Here is a 15,004-nt window from a genome sequence, read left to right as displayed (position 1 = left end):
AAAAACTAAACACTACACCATAGTTTACTATTCTCTTCAACTCAACATTTTTTAACTAAAACATCACCAATTTGTAAAGGTATATAATATAAAAAAGCTTTAATGACCAAACATATATAAACAAATGCATATAAACAAACACATTGCTAAACGTTAACGAAGACGATTAAACAATCGAGAATTTGTATTTATGTTCGCTCATTTATTTTATTGAAGGGAATTACTTGTTCATTGAATGATAACCATATAGAATATGAGGACCCCTACCAGGTCTAACAAGTTAAAGGAATAAAGATCTGAGAAAGTGTAGTGTGAAAATGTATAGAATATGATGACGGCTACCAGGTCTCTTCAATTTGTGGAATACCCTATGACCCTGTCTGTAGAAACTTTAGTCTTCATAAAGGTTGACATTAAATAGAGGAGAAATTAAGACACAGTCAGCAAAACTTTCCACACTGCCACCACTATAAATAGGCAAAATAACTTAGAATTATTATACCAAGACATATAACTAAATATGGCATTCAAACTCATTACCTTCTTACCCTTTTTGTTTGCATTGATCTTTCTCTTCTCTCTTACCAAGGCTAAGGTTGATATTGACACAATCAAACGCCTTCAAGGTTGTCACAAAGGTAGCAAAGTGCAAGGCCTCCATGGCCTTAAACTTTACCTTGCTCGTTTTGGTTACCTGAAGTACCAACATACCCCTAACCACATCAACGCCGAAGATGATGAATTTGATCAAGAGCTTGAGACCGCCCTCAAAAGCTACCAAAACTTTTACCATCTCAATGCTTCTGGTACACTAGATGGACCCACCGTTTCACAAATGAGCATGCCTCGTTGTGGACAACCAGATAAAAAAAGTAATCACATACACGGAACAAAGTTGTTAAATATCGTGTCTCATTATCAATTCTTCCCGAATAGCCCTAGATGGGGTAAAAACCACCTCACCTACGCGTTTGGCTTGAATTATCCAAATGCATATGTACCTCCAGTTGTGCGTGCCTTCAACGCATGGGCTTCTACTTCCGGCTACTTCACATTTTCAAGAGTTGATGATTTCACAGGTGCTGATTTAAAGATTACTTTTGAAAGTGTGGAGCATGGAGATGGCAACGACTTTAGAGAGGAGGTATTGGCACATGCTTTTGCGCCACAGGATGGAAGATTTCATTACAACGCAAATCACAATTGGTCTGTTGGACCAAGTCCGGTTTCTGGCGCCTTTGATTTAGAGACAGTGGCGGTTCACGAAATAGGACATCTACTTGGGTTGAGCCACAGTGAAGATCAAAATGCTGTTATGTTCAGTGGTATTCCTTCCGGAGTGGTAAAAGTTTTGAATGCGGATGACATCCAAGGAATTAAAGCTCTATATGGACTAAATAAGTGATTATTCAATATTATTTAATTGTATACGTATCTGTGTAGTGACACATGTACGTAATCGGTTTTTGTATACTTGTGATGTGCCGATAAGCAGTCGATCATGACAGCATGCATTGTGTTATAAATATTAAAACATTAATGTTGTTTTAATAAGCAGTCGATCATGTAACAATTGTTTTAAAATGTGCCAATAAGCAGTCGATCATGTAACAATTGTTTTAAAATATCAACACTTGTAGTTGTACCATAGTAAGGATCAAAATGTTGTAAAGATCGGTGATATTTCTCATGGTATGGTAAAAGTTTTGAATACAGATGACATCCAAGGAATTAAATCTTTTTACGAAATAAAAAAAATAATTACTCGATAAAATTGTAAACTACATATGTGTGTAGTTGTGCGCGCATGTAATCAGTTTTTAATATTGTTTTGTGTCGATAAGAAGTCGATCATGACGACATGCATTGTGTGTAAATATTAAGATATTAAATGAAATGTTACAACTTTTTTAAAGTATGAACATTTATAGTTTTAAGTTTGAAATAAACATCAAACATCCCCATGTATTTGTGAGCTAAGCGTTCGGACCCTTGATCACTGTTATCTATTGTAGAACTCACTAGGTGTGTGGCATTCGGATTTACCTGTATTTGTAACCCATTTTAATCTCGTATTTATTGTAACCCGATCGGTTATTATATTAATAAAACCTTGAAAATGTTACGTTTAGTTTTATTTTTATGAAGCTTATGAAATTTTATGAAAGTCTAGTAAAGTTATTACATCTTTTGAATAATTTATGCCACATTTTGATATGCTTCCCATTTTGAAGGACCAATATTGCCAATAACTAAAGTTGCATCATCTTCCCCACCTTCACCTCCCATATATTCAAGTGCAAACTGTAGGATGTATCGACGAAAAAGAAATCACGTGTGTTGAATGGAAATGACCAAAGTTTTAGGTATTAACTTAAATTGATCTTTTTGTAGTTCTGGATAAAGAAACCAACTTTTTCCCTTAGGTCTATCGAAGCATGCTAGCTCTTAACTTATAGTTTCTATGATCACTTAAGATATTTTTCATTTGAACCTCTTTATGATTGGCTATAAACGAGCTTAACACCCGCTTGACTCTGTTGACCGATTTGGCTATGTAATAAACGATTGCAATAAACTCATCTAATCTTCATCTATGGATTCGCCACTCCCAGTCCTCGGGTTTAGAAAGTTAAATCTGATTCAAGTCTCAACCAAACCGAAGTCGAAGCACATCCAATTCTTTTTTGTTCTATCATTCCTCGGATAACTGAATTGTGTCTCAATTTAGATTTATCATTGCTAACAAAAGCCCTGTGTCAATTAACATTGATAGAGGCTCTATCAAATTCAATTTGGGGTTTTCAAGTTATTGGGTTTATAATGTGAGGGTATTCTTATGTCATCTTTTATTTGTTTATTAAACTTCAGAATTTAACCAAATACTAGGTTAGCTCAGTTGGCTAGAACAAACGTGTTAAGAGGTGGAACCGGCACACCCGGGTTTGAACTTTCTAACACACATTTTTATTTTTATTTTTTAAAGCAGATTAAATCTTAGTATATTAATATAATGAGTAAAGTTTAAATTGAATTGTTCAAGAACGAGTTTTCTAGGAATTTATGCTTGTTTTACTAGGAATTGAGTTGTATTTGTATAGATATAATACAAAAAAGTTATATTTCAACTTTAATACTATTTTCATTTTAAAAAGCCAACCACCCACTTAACTACCTTGTTTTCTGTAACATCCTAAATTTATAATAATAAATAAAAGAAAGTCTATGATGCGAGTCGTGTGTTAATATTTAATTAATATTAAATATATAAAGAATTATAGATTTGGATAATTAAAGATGGACTAAAGGTTGGGATGGGCCTTAGGTCCATGGGCTTTAAGGAGTATAAATACTCCCTTAAGCCATCCTAAAACCCTAAATATTCATTCCATCTTTCCATAATCTCTACACACACACACCTTCCTTACCATATGTAAACGACCAAGAGAAAGAAGAAGATTCGAGGTCAAACGAACGTTGAACATTAATAGATCTTCAATATACAAGATAGATCCAAGGTTTAAAGTTCATAAGTAAGCTAACCGAGACCAAACAAACACGTAAATGTATGTTCTTGATCTTAAAGTTTAGGTTTTAATGAACGGTTGGCCTTGAAACTTAAATCTAGAATAGATCGGCTATAAACGAACCTTAAAGTAACAAATTTGATATTAAAATGAACTTAACGAACCTACGACCATGAACGGCTCATTTAAAGAAACCCTAGATCTAGTTTGAACGTTTTTATGATAAAAGGTTCGAACTTTACATATACACGGATCGCGTTTTGGCCGGGAGCGGGTAGAGAATGGATTATGGGTTAAAAACCGACCCATAGTTGTAAAACGGGTCGGGTATACTGGTAAACGGACCCACGGCTTGGTCGATTACATTACAGCTGAATCCAAGGCCGAAACTCGATCATAACAACTCCAAGTCGATTACAATATAGTTCATTACATGAACCACTCGATTGCAATGTGTTCGATGGCATAATATGGTCGATTACACTCCTAGGGGTCGCTTACAATGGCCCAAATTCAATTACATTGGACTTATTAGCTGAACAGATTCACTTACAATGTTTTCGATCACAACCATACTCGAATACAAGGTGTTCGACTACACTATACTCGGTCACTTTACATGCGAGACTCTATTACTTTATAAATTCGCTTACACCTTGAAACTCAATTACATTTACGTTCGATTACTCTTGAAATCTCTTACATCCCATCGTTCAAGTATAAACCTAACTCGAATACAATGCTTAACCAAATGCAATAAGGAACTCGCTTACAATATGGTGACTCAATGGCATGCATGATAATCGATTACAATTAAAGAACCCGATTTTATGTTGATTTGAATACATGGAGTGCTTCGATTACACTTTCTTAATTCGAGTACACGCATGGACCCGCATACAACCCTATATTCGCACACATCTATAATCGGTTACATTGTGTTGTTCGAATACATCCGTATAACTCGATTTCATAGTCACTCGAATACATCATATATATATATATATATACACTCGCATACAAGTTCCAAATCGATTACGTGGTCTAAGTCCCTTACAAGGGACAAAACGATCCCAATACTCTCACTCAATTACAATGGGGCATTTCGCTTACATTGAAGCCTTTAACCTAACCCGATTACTACGTGTATGATCGATTACATTGTGAAGCTCAATTACACTTACTTAGTTCGGGTACAATTGAGTTATTCGATTTCTCATTGAACTACATACATCAAGGGTCACTTGAATATAGCATGTGACTAGCATGCAAAGGTGGTAATTAATTGTAAGAAAAATATTAAATACAAATCCTAGAAGAATGTAATCTAATATAAATCATCTGGTAAATGCATACGAAAAGAAATAAAGTAAAGGAAGAACGAATACGTTACACCACAAATTGAATACATAAAATGCCCGAAACCTTTATACTTAGGAAAACTCGGGTACCATAGCAACCAAGTAAACAAAGAATAATTGGAAAGGACGAGTGTTCAGGGGTAAAATATTCTAAGTAAATGTGAGCTAATACTAAGGAAAGAAAGAAGATAGATATAAAAGTAAATGAGAATATTCTAAGTGATTATCATCTAAAACAAAGCCATTAGATCATACCAGACTTAACCATTTTGACTGAAATACAAATAGGACAAGTTTTAATACGTGTGACTTATATACAGTTAGCAGAGCTCAACTAAAGAAAGGATTAACTATTAACAGAGAAAGAAAACGGATTCAGGTGAGTTTCTAGCCCCATTCCTTGTTATGTTTTCGGAGCTGTGTGCATACTCGATGTGACTTGTTAATACACTTATCCTAAGTGATAAGTGTATGCCATATGTGATTATGTGAAAAGTATAGATGATTGCTTGTCGGTACGTGAACGATCTTCGGATATTGCACGTACTGTCAAGTTATATTTATGGATATGAATGTTATGTATAATGTATGAATGATATGTATGTATGTTATGAATGAATGTAAGAGATAGCCAGGTATAGAAGAAAGGGACTGAGCCTTAATAATACTCAAGGGGAAAGGGACCGGACCCTAATAATATCCGAGGCAGAAAAGGGACCGAGCCCTTCTAAATCTTGAGGCAGAAAGGGACCGAGCCCTAATAATACTCAAGGCGGAAAAAGGGACCGGACACTAGTAATATCCGAGGAAGAAAAAGGGACCGGACCCTAATAATATCCGAGGCAGAATAGAATAATGTAAAGTAGAAATTAGAATAAAGTATGAAGGTAAGTATATATATTATGAACAAAGTAGGAGAATATGAAGTATGTATGAAAGTACGTAGTAATGAATGTATTGTATGTTGTATGATTAACTAGAATTCACTCAGCGTAGCTGACTTTTAGTATGCACGCAAGTGAGTAGGATGAAGCAGCTCGCTTGAGGGGAACATGTGGCGAATGAATAAGAGACTGGCATCTGAAGACTCAAGATGGTTTATTAACTTATGCTTTTCATTTGAAAGACAAAATGTTTGATAAGACAAGATTTTGGATTACTGTGTAATGTTTTATGAATGTTTTTATGTTTCGCGAAGGTTTTTATAAACTTTGATGATTAGAACTATGTTAATGAGTAAATCCAAAGTCCAAATGTGAGGCACCGGCGACGGGGCCTTACATTTTCTTTTATAGAGTTTGGATTGTTTATTTTAAACGAGCCTAACGTATTTAATATAACTAGCAAAACTTTTTAATTAAAACCGGAAAAACTAATCTTTTCAATTCATTAAATGGTTTAACCGTTGTTTAAAATATTTTTCAAACATGTTTATTTCATTTGTCCGAAACCACCCAAATCATAAAGCAAACCCTCAGTTTTTCATACTCGTTTATTTAGAATCCATATTGAACGTTCTTGTGATGAATCCCACGCTACCCAGGTAATTTAGTATTACTTCAGAAAGAATGGGTCTATTTTTATTGTTTCGCATTTACTTTTATGTTTGGTTTAAATCACCATAACATGTGAATTCATTCATTTTTGTATTATATCTATACAACTCTTATGAAATCTCATCAACATTCGTGTTGATAAAATTATTATTTTATGACTGCTACAGGTTAAGGATCACTTAGTTCAACATTAGGCTATATTAAATTGAGAAACAATATTTTTTTTGTTTTGATTTATTTGATGTATTGTTTTATTCCATCAATCAATCAATCATACGCAGTGAAATCCCACCAACAGCAAAGCTATAAGTAGGGTTTGGGGAGGGTGGGATGTAGGCACACCGTACCTTTATCCAAATGGATAAAGAGGTGGCTTCCAGAGAGACCCTCAGCTCTAATATGTATGGGGCAATATAAGGAAATCGAAGTTCAACAGTAAATAGTAATAATAATAAATAATAATAATAATACAAATAAAAATAATAGTAGTAGTAGTAGTAATAATAATAATAATAATAATAATAATAATAATATGGGAAGAAAATACCATTATTGTGTGAGACCAGAATAAGGTTAATAGACGCCCTAAAGTGTTCATTTCTCTCTAAAAATCGTTAACTTTAATTCTACTTCTCCAAGAATTCTTATCCTCAACCATGTCCTCTGAGAGGTTTAGGTCTATCAGATCATGTCTAATCCTCTCATCCCAAGTCAATTTAGGCCGTCCTCTACCCCTCCTCCCCTCTATAGTAATGCTTTCTACGGATCTAACAGGATTCGTCGTCTGTCTTCTCTTCACATGTCCAAACCATCTCAATCTCCACTCTTTTATCTTGTCTAATATGTTCACTACCCCTAATCTCTCTCGAAACACAATGTTTCTTATTTTGTCTAACCTTGTGTGCCCACACATCCAGCGTAGCATTCTCATTTCTGCTACCTCCATCTTCCGCACCTGTGCCTTCTTGATGGCCCAGCAATCCGTTCCATATAGCATTGCAGGTCTAACTGCGACCCTATAAAATTTTCCCTTTAGTTTAGTTGGAAAACTCTTGTCGCACAATATACCTATACAGATCCTCTCACCCCTAGGTATGCCCCCTACCACTACATCTAAGCAATCCCAAAATTCTCTCTTTTCCTGATCCTCTAAGCCTACATGAGGCGCGTAGGCGCAGACTGTTGTCACTACTTCCTCTCCTAGTACTAATCTTAATACCATAATCCTGTCATTATGTCTTATCATCTCCACCACACTAGTGTGTAGTTCCTTAGCCACTAGAAACCCCACTCCGTTCCTAGCTCCATCAGACCCTGAGTACCACAACTTATACCCATTACACTCAGCCCCTCTATGCCCTTTCCACTTAGTCTCCTGGAGACATGCTATATGAACCCTACGTCTTTTAAGCACATCTACCAATTCTAGCAGCTTACTATTTAGTGTTCCTATATTCCAAGAAGCCAAACGCAATATATACTCCCTATCTTTACCCTTTCCTACACCCCTCGTTTTCAGACATGGTCTCAAGTAATAGTCATGATTTCTACGCTCTATGATTGCAACTAATCACCCACACAAACAATAGGGCACCTAATCAAAATAATAATAATAGTAATAATAATAACAATAATAATAGTAATAATAATAATAATATCAATAATAATATAATATGATAATAGTAATAATAATAATACGGGTAGATATTAATAATAATAATAATAATAATAATAATAATAATAATAATCACTTCATTTCCGATGATGATGGTGAATAGGAGGAGCGAATTAACCGGCCAATAGTTGTTGGAATTCAGGTGGCGGCGGTGGCTGCCGGAGTAGAATTAACCGGCTGTGCAGCGGAGTACTTCCGATGATGGTGACGGTAAACGGGAAGAGCAGATCTTTTCAACACCAACAAGGTGGTGATGTGTGGTGGCGTGTAGATGGGTGGGTGGGTGGGTGGGAGGTATGCGGATTTCGTTTGTGTGGCTGCCGACGATGATGGTTGTGTATCAGAGTTACGGTGAGGCAGGTTAGAGAGGGGGAGATATTTGTAGTATATTTACTGTTATTCGGGTTGGTCGGCGAGGTACCGTTAATATTTTCCGGCCGTCTACGTTATGGTATAAACTTTTCCAAGAATATACTGATTTTTAATATGAATAAAAGGTATTATCACTTTAATAGTGTTGCGTGCTATGAACAATCAAGGTCATGTCCTAGCGTATAATTCATCATCGGTCGGGGTGTGACAAGGCGCTAGTCGGAAGTTGGTGATGCGAAGTTGAGATTAATCGGGATTGATCGGATTGAAATTTATATGTATTTTTTAGATATACATAAATACCAAATTTTATATATAAATTATAAATTTTGATCAGATAGCGACTAGTTGGCGGGATACCGACTAACGATTAATCGATAACTAATCGGTGTCCAACATTTTTTTACAACCATAGTAATATGATTAGCATCATTCTCGTTGTGCATATGATCGACATTGTCGTGTTGATTATTAATTGATCTCATTATCATAATGGAGTAAGTCTTTGCCACTGAAAGAACCGATATCGAGATCTTCAAGGTTCATATGATCAGCATCATTGTCATTTACCCTACCCTCCTCGACCAGCAAAAGATGAAAACTCGGACGCTTTTTTATATTGATCGACGTGCCAATACTATTTTAGGTTCTTTACAATATTTTTTTCATGTTTTTTTTTAAACTTGAACTTCATTAAAACAACAAAAACAAAACAAGATTGTATCCCTCCATCGAACATGGAGGAGCCACCAGCAAACAAACCGTTACATTAAGGCATCTTTGCGCCAATTAGACCAACACTCCTCATATAACTTGGACCTATTTTTATCCATAAGAAGCCAAAAAATTTTATATAATCAATTATTCCACCAATTTTTGGATCTCTCCCATCGTGTATCATACTAATTTTTTCGTTTACCAAGTTATTATTGGTTAGTTCCATTTGCTAATTTTTAACTTCTTTAGGGTCGTACTATTTAAAATTTTGATGTTTACATGTTAATGAATTTAATTTTGGTACTGTAAAGAGCTCAACATGTTATTTTTTTTATTATAAGCTATACGATTGAGAATATTATTTTGGCCGTTAGATCTTAGCTTTTCATAATAGGTATACGAGCGTTAATAGACTGAATACGCGCCACAGTGTCGCCGCAACACGACTGGTTGTTATATTAACTAGTTTATAAATAAAAACTAAACACTACACCATAGTTTACTATTCTCTTCAACTCAACATTTTTTAACTAAAACATCACCAATTTGTAAAGGTATATAATATAAAAAAGCTTTAATGACCAAACATATATAAACAAATGCATATAAACAAACAAATTGCTAAACGTTAACGAAGACGATTAAACAATCGAGAATTTGTATTTATGTTCGCTCATTTATTTTATTGAAGGGAATTACTTGTTCATTGAATGATAACCATATAGAATATGAGGACCCCTACCAGGTCTAACAAGTTAAAGGAATAAAGATCTGAGAAAGTGTAGTGTGAAAATGTATAGAATATGATGACGGCTACCAGGTCTCTTCAATTTGTGGAATACCCTATGACCCTGTCTGTAGAAACTTTAGTCTTCATAAAGGTTGACATTAAATAGAGGAGAAATTAAGACACAGTCAGCAAAACTTTCCACACTGCCACCACTATAAATAGGCAAAATAACTTAGAATTATTATACCAAGACATATAACTAAATATGGCATTCAAACTCATTACCTTCTTACCCTTTTTGTTTGCATTGATCTTTCTCTTCTCTCTTACCAAGGCTAAGGTTGATATTGACACAATCAAACGCCTTCAAGGTTGTCACAAAGGTAGCAAAGTGCAAGGCCTCCATGGCCTTAAACTTTACCTTGCTCGTTTTGGTTACCTGAAGTACCAACATACCCCTAACCACATCAACGCCGAAGATGATGAATTTGATCAAGAGCTTCAGACCGCCCTCAAAAGCTACCAAAACTTTTACCATCTCAATGCTTCTGGTACACTAGATGGACCCACCGTTTCACAAATGAGCATGCCTCGTTGTGGACAACCAGATAAAAAAAGTAATCACATACACGGAACAAAGTTGTTAAATATCGTGTCTCATTACCAATTCTTCCCGAATAGCCCTAGATGGGGTAAAAACCACCTCACCTACGCGTTTGGCTTGAATTATCCAAATGCATATGTACCTCCAGTTGTGCGTGCCTTCAACGCATGGGCTTCTACTTCCAGCTACTTCACATTTTCAAGAGTTGATGATTTCACAGGTGCTGATTTAAAGATTACTTTTGAAAGTGTGGAGCATGGAGATGGCAACGACTTTAGAGAGGAGGTATTGGCACATGCTTTTGCGCCACAGGATGGAAGATTTCATTACAACGCAAATCACAATTGGTCTGTTGGACCAAGTCCGGTTTCTGGCGCCTTTGATTTAGAGACAGTGGCGGTTCACGAAATAGGACATCTACTTGGGTTGAGCCACAGTGAAGATCAAAATGCTGTTATGTTCAGTGGTATTCCTTCCGGAGTGGTAAAAGTTTTGAATGCGGATGACATCCAAGGAATTAAAGCTCTATATGGACTAAATAAGTGATTACTCAAAATTATTTAATTGTATACTATATATGTGTGTAGTTACACATGTATGTAATCGGTTTTGTATTCTTGTGATGTGCCAATAAGCAGTCGATCATGACAACATGCATTGTGTTATAAATATTAAAACATTAAATGTAACAATTGTTTTAAAATATCAACACTTGTACTTGTAAGTTGGAAATATTTTTATTAACTCGTGTGCGTATGTATGTCGTTAATATACAAATTAAAGTATCCTACTAATAGTACAAATTGAAGAATGTGTAGAAAGGGAGGGGGTGGCATTTTGTAATTATTGAACGAAATATTAAAACTGGCAGTGGTATAAGCAGTGTTGCAAAAATCCCGACTAGTCACCGATTAATCGCTAGTCCCCACTTCACTGAATAATTTTGGGCTAGTCGGCCAATTAATCGGTTAACGGTCAAATCCAGCCAAAATCGATGATTTTCGGCGAGATTCCGACCATAATCGGTGGTTTCCGGCGAGATTCCAACCCAAATCAACTATTTTCGACGAGATTGCAGCAAAAACTAGTGGTTTCCAGTGAGATTCCAAGCCAATTTCCGGCTAAAATATGTTTGTGTATGTATAAAACTGAAAATTACATATAAAAATGTATATGTGTATATATAAAACTGAAAAATATACATTAAAGTCCGATCCGATTAATCCCGATTAATCTCGACTAATCTCGATTAATCGCTGGTCCCCACCCCACCGCCCGACCACCGACTAGCGATTTTTGCAACACCGGGTATAAGTATAATTATATCAATTTAATTACTCTAGTTGGAGAATAGTTACGCTAATTATAAAAATAAATACTTTAGTTTTGTATATAACTAGTAAATTAACGCGCCGGGACTGGTTAGATAGGCTTATATACCCGTCAAGTTACCCTAAAACGACGTTTTTCTGGCCGTTAAAACCCGAGCATTGTCGGTACCTGCCGTTGTGGCGGTGGGTCTACACGAATTTGATCGGTTTCAGTTACATTTGTTACTGTACAGTATAAACAATGTTGGTAAAACTGAATCGTTAATAACCAAAAAATAAATTCGTCAAATTAACTTATAAAAAAATAAAATATCTTAAATGGTGTTTATTCGGTCGATAAACCGGACGTTAGTAAAACTCGAGCGTTGTCGGTCTTGCAGTTACGACAGTGAGTCGACATCAATTCGGTCGGTTTCGGTTACATTCTTTATGATTCCGGAACTAAAACAATAATGTCTATAAAATCTAGTCGTTGGTAAATCCCACTCGTTATCTGTTCCGGACATTGTAGTGGCGAATTGACGCGAATAACCGTCTAATTATCAAACTTAAAACATCATCATCATCATCGTACTCAGTATATCCCACCAATAGCAAAGCCATGGTAGGGTCTGAGGAGGGTAAGATGTAGGCAGCCTTACCTCTACCCCCATAGGGATAGAAAGACTGCTTCCGGTGAGACCCCCGGCTCAAAAACTTAAAACAAAAAACAAAAACAATATATATAATACTTTGCCCAATTAAGCGCTGCCAAACGGACCAGTTACCACAACAGATTGCGTACGCAATCGCAATAAAAGGCCAAATCTAATAAAAATTACTCGTAATTGATAACAAAAAATAAATAACCTAAGTGGACAAGAAAAAAGTTAGTAAACAAAAAAAATTAACCAAATTGGACATGAATAGTAATAATAGGCCACCTAGACACAGACTCGAACATGGGCACTGAACGATCCTTAGAAGAATTGAATAATTGTAACAACCATCCATTACAACCACCAAGCCATAATCAAAGTTGTGTTATAACTTGAAATTGTGTACTATATACTAACAAATATTACCTAAAAAAAGTGTGACACCAAACTTGTGAAATATACTAATTTATAATTACACCACCAAAAAACACACTACAATGTAATTACTACCTATCAAATTAACTACTTTAAGTATATGTTTGGTCAAAATATCCGGTTGCATAATTACTCTAGTTAATTTCAGTATTATAACTTTTTCTCTCTTTTCATTTTTATAACTAATGTTTTTTTTATGATAACTTTTGTTTTTCATAAAAACTCACCATGTTATTATATAATTAAAGAAATCATATGTTATTTCAGTTGATTGATTTAGTTGACTTCACATATAAAAACATTACAAAAAATGAAATGAGGGCCTACTAATGTTGGTAGGTCCATCTCGATAAACGTGCCCAATTCCTTGATTTCCGTGCCATATCTCGATATTCGTACCACTCTCCATCAATATTCCGAACAAGAAGAAGGTGTTGTCCCGACATTCCGACCATCATCTCGAAGTGCGTGCCATGAAGTGTTGGTGCCTCGAGAAGCGTGTCAAGTGTGGAAAGAGTGAGTAATCAAGCGGCGACGAAGTGCTGCTCAAGTGAATAGGGTTGTATTAAGCCAAGAAAAGGTAGGCATAATGCTCGAATAAAATAATAATAAAATATTATAAGGGCTTAATACCCCAAGTCGAAGTTATTCTCGATAAACAGAAGAAATATATAACAAAGAAAATAAAGAAAGAAAAATAAAAAATATATATGTGAATATATATATATATATATATATATATATGTATATGATTATTCTTTGTTATAAAATATATTATGTAGGTATAATGAGTATACGTAAATAATAAAGAAAGAAATACGTTTCTCAAAGAAGAAGAAACGTAGGATTTTTATAAATAAACTAAAGGTTTATAAAGATTACTTTTTAACTAAAGGTTTTAAAGTAGAAGAGATAATGAACTAAAGGTTCATCGAGATAAATAAGATTAAAGGTCTTAAGCCGGATCGTGTATCCGACTAACAAAAGTTATATTCGTACTATAGGTGCGAGATAGCAAGAGAAAGACTCACGGACGGTGTTGGAAGCCGATCCCATTTGAAAGGTGAATACGCCCCACTTTTACAAACTTGTTTTTAAACAAACAAACGTGTTATATGTAAAACTTTACATGAGGCTACGTGTCTCTAAAAACATTGTAATAAGAGTATAAGCCTAGCCCTCAGGCTGTGGTATACGTTTGTCTAGATCCTTACATATGTGGAACGTGGTGGGCACATCGTACCACGCTTGGTCACGACCTCCAGCCACGATGGGCCGGACCTAAGTTATGTCCGAGTGAGACTGACCATGTGTATATTTATGGTACCTAAGTTATGTCGAAACGTTGCGGTGTTTTGCTGAGGTGACCTAGTGTAGATACTCGAGTTTATAATGATTGTTCAACTTGATTATTCCTAAGCCAAGATGGGCCAAGACTTACGTGGTCTCGAGGGATGATTAAGTAAAAGAAAATATTTTAGCGTCAGCATATTCACCAGCATTCGTTGCTGACGTATTTTATTAATATTTTGCAGGTAACCAAGAATAGAGCTTGAAAGACGAAGAAGCTCAAGAATCCGATGGCTCGGATAATTTTGTTTGAATATTAAAATATGATGTTTTTGTAAATATATAAACAAGTAAATACTAAACGAGACTTTCGTCTCATCCTTTTTGTAATGTAAATATTTACAAGTTTGATCCTTATGTTTTATTAAAGTCTTCTGCTATAAACCGTAACTCTGATTTATATACAAACATGGTTCCAACTGTCAGTCGCACTCCTAGGCCTAAGATGAGGGTGTGACATCATAAGAGATGAAATTCCGAATGTCTTTGACTCCAAAAGAAAGATCAACATTACTGTAATTGTCATGATCTCTCCAACTGAATGTTTTTATTCGTATCATTTATATTCGGATCTTGACTTTCGCAGATAATCAATATTTTTATGAATAAATATTAGCAAGACCCCGACTATTTTGTATGAATGGAACATTTTGATATAAATCTCTATTTCAAAAAATGTCTAACAGAAATATCCAGAAATCTAAATAG

At 35.2% G+C, this 15,004-nt stretch overlaps 2 protein-coding genes across 2 annotated transcripts; both read left to right on the top strand.

Moving 5' to 3' along the window:
• The first annotated feature begins 301 nt into the window (after positions 1-301).
• Positions 302-1,425, top strand: LOC143628561 (metalloendoproteinase 1-like). Its single transcript, XM_077098117.1, has one exon. The coding sequence runs from the start codon at positions 521-523 to the stop codon at positions 1,403-1,405; it is 885 nt and encodes a 294-aa protein (XP_076954232.1). The 5' UTR covers positions 302-520; the 3' UTR covers positions 1,406-1,425.
• An 8,528-nt stretch (positions 1,426-9,953) lies between these two features.
• LOC143628560 (metalloendoproteinase 1-like) lies at positions 9,954-11,158 on the top strand. Its single transcript, XM_077098116.1, has one exon. It carries the CDS (start codon positions 10,204-10,206, stop codon positions 11,086-11,088), a length of 885 nt encoding a protein of 294 aa, XP_076954231.1. The 5' UTR covers positions 9,954-10,203; the 3' UTR covers positions 11,089-11,158.
• The last annotated feature ends 3,846 nt before the right edge of the window (positions 11,159-15,004 follow it).

The sequence above is a fragment of the Bidens hawaiensis genome, unplaced genomic scaffold (genome assembly GCF_021521415.1).
Source record: "Bidens hawaiensis isolate Kalapana, Puna unplaced genomic scaffold, B.hawaiensis_p1.1 tig00005028_1, whole genome shotgun sequence".
Taxonomy (NCBI): Eukaryota; Viridiplantae; Streptophyta; class Magnoliopsida; order Asterales; family Asteraceae; genus Bidens; species Bidens hawaiensis.
This window is presented reverse-complemented; position numbering and strand designations above follow the sequence as displayed.

Excerpts from the sequence above, each read along its gene's own strand:
- LOC143628561 (XM_077098117.1), top strand. The coding sequence starts at position 521 with ATGGCATTCAAACTCATTACCTTCTTACCCTTTTTGTTTGCATTGATC.
- LOC143628560 (XM_077098116.1), top strand. The coding sequence starts at position 10,204 with ATGGCATTCAAACTCATTACCTTCTTACCCTTTTTGTTTGCATTGATC.